This window comes from Folsomia candida, unplaced genomic scaffold (genome assembly GCF_002217175.1).
Source record: "Folsomia candida strain VU population unplaced genomic scaffold, ASM221717v1 Fcan01_Sc025, whole genome shotgun sequence".
NCBI classification, from domain to species: Eukaryota; Metazoa; Arthropoda; class Collembola; order Entomobryomorpha; family Isotomidae; genus Folsomia; species Folsomia candida.
In genome coordinates, this window is record NW_019091217.1 from 22,801 (window position 1) to 27,965 (window position 5,165).

Here is a 5,165-nt window from a genome sequence, read left to right on the forward strand (position 1 = left end):
CCAAGTCGTCCTGAATTCTTTTTGAAATCTACTTTTTCGGAAACCTTATACTTTGAAATACATATATCCGTGGATTGTCGTTTTGGACTTCCTTTTCTGTTTAAAGTGATGCGACGTGTTCTTTGACCGGAATCCGGATTTGTGAGTTATTCTCCTTTGACTATAAAGGTTAGTGCCCGGTGAATGTAATGGAAAAATTCATATTTGAGTATTGTGTTGTAGTTATATTTGTTAATGTTTAATACAGAAAAAATAAACATAATCTGGCATATGTAGCCTTAGGACCTCATGCACATATATAAGCATATGCACATACCTACATACATATTTTATCAATTTGACACACCCACTCTAGCTAAAAATATGCATATGTAATTTGTAAATAAAACTTGCAAACTTTATTAAACGTTTATAAAAATTCACACCAAGATTACTGTTAAATCCCAAAAAAACCCAACCCACAAAAACCCGGGGTAACCGGGTATAACTTTCTCATTAACATTGTTTGTGCAAATCTATACACTGTGTATATAAATTCCACGCACATCTCGAGAAATTTAATATGTTCCACCACGATATATGGAATTTTAACCATTTTGCAAATTCTCAATGCAAAAAACTGCATCTTCAAGAGTGATTAAAACCACTTTTGGACGGCCATTATGACAGTGGTTAAAACTAGAGCGAAACCCTACCTGTGTGGCACCTTATCGAATCTTTCTTATACAAAAGTGGACATCATTACAAATCAAAAATTGTATGTATCAAGTTTTTCTGCATTCATATTATCTCCAATATGAAGTACAAAAAAACGTCTTCTTCCATCTTTCACACAACTCGTGACACAAAATAGGCTTTGACAAGGCACATCTGAAAATCATAAATTAAACAAAAAATATACAACAAAATTTTTTAGTCAACAATTTTTTATTACTGCATACTTGAATTCACACGAAAGTTACATTTTGTTATAAAAAATTTTCATATTCGGAATATGATTTTTTTACAATAAGTATAATATCCGCTAAATCCATCCATTCCGACATAATATAAAATTATCAAATCCTCTGACCAATTACTCGCTGAAATTTACTTAGTTTGAGCCCAGTAGTGCAATTTTTTAGTTACACATGGCGAAAGTTAACAATGAGAAACAACTCTCAAGTTTTCGAAAATAGGCATACGCTGAATTTTACTATTTCTCTTTACATTGTTAGAATAGACTCATTGTAATGATTACAACGTCATTAATATTATGTGTAATTTTCGTGTATTTTTCAAAATGTTATAACTCCAATAACCTACTATGAAAATTAAATCTAATCTATTAGCTTCCCTAAACTACCATTTATAATTATTCGCAATTACTAACTTTGTAAAATAACAAAATTAAGGAAAATTTGAGTTTTACGAAGATAAGTATGAGTTACTTATTTAAATTAATGTTCTGCAAACTGTAGTAAATTATCTCACTGTCTTTAATTCGTTTCGGACGGTCCATCATTTCCCTTATCCTCAACATTAAGCAAAACATTACTCATTTTCCACCAGCCAGCATCCCCTTCTTTTGTCTTCAAAAATCCCAAATTTACTCCCTCTTGTATCCACTTTTGCATCAAGGTCTGTCGCAATTTCCCCCTTCTCTCTTCCAAAATATGGTACTTCACATTTGGAAAAGTTGCGGCCACTCGGTCCAAAAATGTTTTCGAGTCCTCCCAATCAAACCGATTACATTTGCCGTATGGGCAACCCGCTCTCGTACCAAGGTCAAGCTTAACCAATTTAAATTTCCTCTTTGGCGGGAATTGAATATCAAGTTCATGCACGGTTTCGCACACAGCGGCCTTCTTCGGGAGGAAAGACCAATATAAAAATCTTGCCGAAGCCTCAAACCCACTTTTTCTTCCTTCTAATGTTTTTACCTTTTGTTGAAATCGCACACTAATTTTTTCCAAGGATGGAAATTGCTTATCGTACTCAATCTTCACTTCTTTGGCGACATCGGCGGTTTCAAATTTTAGCCGTGAACGAAAATAGCACCCCCTCCACTCTCGAAACGTTACAGCAAAAACCCGCAATCTTGGCATTATCGGAATTAACAAAGAATTTGGCTCGCGGTCAAGATTATTAATGTGGAGAAATTCCAATGTGGGGGCAAGCTTTGGGAGAAACCTTTTCTCAAAGGTAACGCCATCTGAGTACGCGTCAAATTCAAATTTCTTGATGAATTCCCATCCCAGGTTTAAACCAACGGAAACCTCACCAACGTAAAAGTCACAATTTGTCGCGAGCGATACCAATTTCGGGAATGGGGGTGGGCTCGAATTTAAAAATGATTCTAACTCGCTGACATCCGGATTTGAATACGAGAGCGCGGACACGTTTGGAAACATTGGAGCAAGCTTGGTCAAGAACGGGGCGTAAAGTTTACGGTCTATTTTGTACGAATGGAAAGGATGTATCGTGAGTTTCGTAATGGTTGGAAGTAAAATGTTACTTAAATCAAAGTTTGTAAAGAACGCTGACATTTTCTCATCATGTGCAAATTGACCGTACGTATCAAATAAACACAGCCCAAGAGATTTTAAATTTTTTCCGAGAAGATGCAAAACTGGGAATAAGCGGTGTAGATCAGTAATTTCATTAAAGGGGATGGCGACGTCTAGCTGCTTCAATTTGCCGGTATAATTTACAGCTAATCTTTCTAAATGGGAGAGTAACTCGGAGAATTGGATTTCATGTTTCCAGCCGAATTTTAAACGTTCAAAATAATTGGAGCGGACTTGCATTATCTCGACGTAGTTTGGAAAACTGGCATTACTTAGTTCCACTTCTCCCCTGGCGCGGATATGTTTTCGTGCTTCGCCTTCCCACGCGAAATTTATGGATGTGCAGGTCAGCAAGTCGTCCGTTGGCAAGAAGGACATGAATTTGTGGACAATCTGCAAATGTATATTTTTGTCTCAAAGTTGCAGGTTTTCCTAGGCTTTCCTAATAAATAATCTGGTTGGCAAACCTCAGGAACTGAAGTGATCAAGGGCTGATGGATCGAATCCATTTGGTTGTTAAATAATTGGCTCTAAAGACAAAATTAAAGTTATCTAGCTCTTTATAGATAGTTAGCACAAGCTGTAGTATGTATGTAAAAATATATATGTATACATCACTCACCAATATTCGGACTGACACACGGTAAATTATAATCTTACGGAATTATTGATAGATTTAAAAAAAAATAATACTATCCCGTGTTTAAACTGCATCCGCACTTCAGTTTTGATCGAACCAAGCTCCTTGCCTACAAAACTTCGTTAGTAACCCGAAAGGGATTTTACACAACTGTATGTGCAAGGGTTCCCCTAGTGACAAGGGGAGGATTCTACACTCCTTCTGAAAAAGGGTGGAAAATTCCACCCTTATCCCTTCCTTATTTTACTCAAGTTTAAGTTATATGTGTACAAGATTACATTCGTACAATGCATGTAGTCCAATTCAACCTTTCTTTGACCCAAACACCCTTGAAAAGGTTCAAGGTTCTGACCAAAATTCAATTATGTATGCTGTGAAAAAAATGCTAAGACCAAAAAGTTGATTTACATTAATACGCTCAAAACTTAATACACACTGCACACTATATGTTAGGCACATACAAAACTATTTTTACGTATTGTTATTTTCTACTTGACAATACTTTATATTCACAAAGCTTAACTAATTCAGAGGGAGACGACGCCGCGCCGACGCCGCCACCGGCCTCAAAGCCGAGGGAAAAATCGGCGCTGCCGCCGAAGAAAATCTTCGGCGCGCCGCAAAGCCAAATTTTTGGACGCCGATTGCATTATGATCCCGATATATTTTTTTCTTGACTTATATATAGGGAAAAAATGAAATTTGGTAATAAGAAAACTAATTTTTTTCCAAAATTTACTAACCTGCAAATCAAAAATAACCATTTCCCACTAAATAATACATGCTTTTTTGAGAATTTGTGCTATTTAGTCGAAAAAATATTGTTTTCTTAGCCTTTTCTTGAATTTTATTTAAAAAAAATAGCTGTGCTTATGCAGTTACGCCGCCGATCATATTTTTGGCTACACGCCGCGGCGCGTCGCCGCCGCCGCCGCTTATCATCGGAATAGGGACGCCGCCGCCGATCATATGGTCGGCGTCCATCTCTGAACTAATTGAAACAAAATTCTTATTTATAAAGATTGTCAATAAAATTTATACAGAACATAACAATTTTACCTGAATGCTTTCCTAAATATCTTTTGACCACTGGAATTTTCAACCTTGCCTAAAACGATTGAAAACCTAAGTATCCTCAATTTCTGGGCTGGATCCCTTCCATGCACTCTAAACGAACCATTGCATCCCAAAAAAGGTTCGTTTAAGAATATTCCATATACTTTTGAACGTGAAACCACAACGATTCTTCAAAAGGGCAGAAGTAATAACTCCCAAGAATTTTTTAGTTCATGAATCACAAGTTCATGAATGTGACTGGTCAATGATTACATTCACCAACATTGCTATCTCGCGGTGACAAAATATACGTACATGTGTGACTCCACGGCCTTAATGATAAATTTGTTACCGAGCAGGAGCAAAGCTATTACCGCGCTGGTAATATATACCTGCTACCGAGGAGTAACAGACATTACTATCCTGGTAAAAAATTTGCTACCAACGGTATGAAATTTACTACCACTGCGGTAGCGTGTGTATATATAATCACCGTAGTTAATATCATTTACTACAGGAATATTTTTAGTCGAAGTATTACCAGACAAAGTACATACTGTGTATGTCACTCCTGTTAAACCACGAATTATGCTCATTTATACAATACGCAATTAAAATAATTATGAAAATCCCTACATAATTAAGTAACTACCTGTATGTTATAAGTATACTCTCGGAAGTTAGGTATTGATTTTTAAAAGATTTCAATACCAAAAAGGCAGTAATATCAATCTTTCATTATGTGGTAATGATGCACGGTATTGTATTATTACTGCACTATGTAGTAAATAGTACCGGCAGTAGTATTAATGAAATCAATACTGCTCGAGTAATGATTTGCACGATTGGGGTATTGTAATAATACTGTAGCGGAAATGTCTCGAGTTTGTCCGTTGAAAATAAGCGTGCCCGGCATTAAC

General features: G+C 36.3%; 1 protein-coding gene across 1 annotated transcript; it reads right to left on the reverse strand.

Annotated features, from left to right (window-relative positions):
* Positions 1-947: 947 nt before the first annotated feature.
* Positions 948-3,565, reverse strand: LOC118438729. The gene is made up of 3 exons (XM_035859418.1): positions 3,172-3,565; positions 3,017-3,079; positions 948-2,942 (listed from the first exon to the last, which is right to left on the reverse strand). Exons 2-3 carry the CDS (start codon positions 3,056-3,058, stop codon positions 1,479-1,481), a joined length of 1,506 nt encoding a protein of 501 aa, XP_035715311.1. The 5' UTR covers positions 3,059-3,079; positions 3,172-3,565; the 3' UTR covers positions 948-1,478.
* Positions 3,566-5,165: the final 1,600 nt, after the last annotated feature.

Bases quoted from the DNA above. Each gene is read 5' to 3' on its own strand.
- LOC118438729 (XM_035859418.1), bottom strand. From the start codon at position 3,058: ATGGATTCGATCCATCAGCCCTTGATCACTTCAGTTCCTGAG. The intron at 2,943-3,016 runs GTTTGCCAACCA...ATACATTTGCAG, and splicing joins TGATCACTTCAGTTCCTGAG to ATTGTCCACAAATTCATGTC.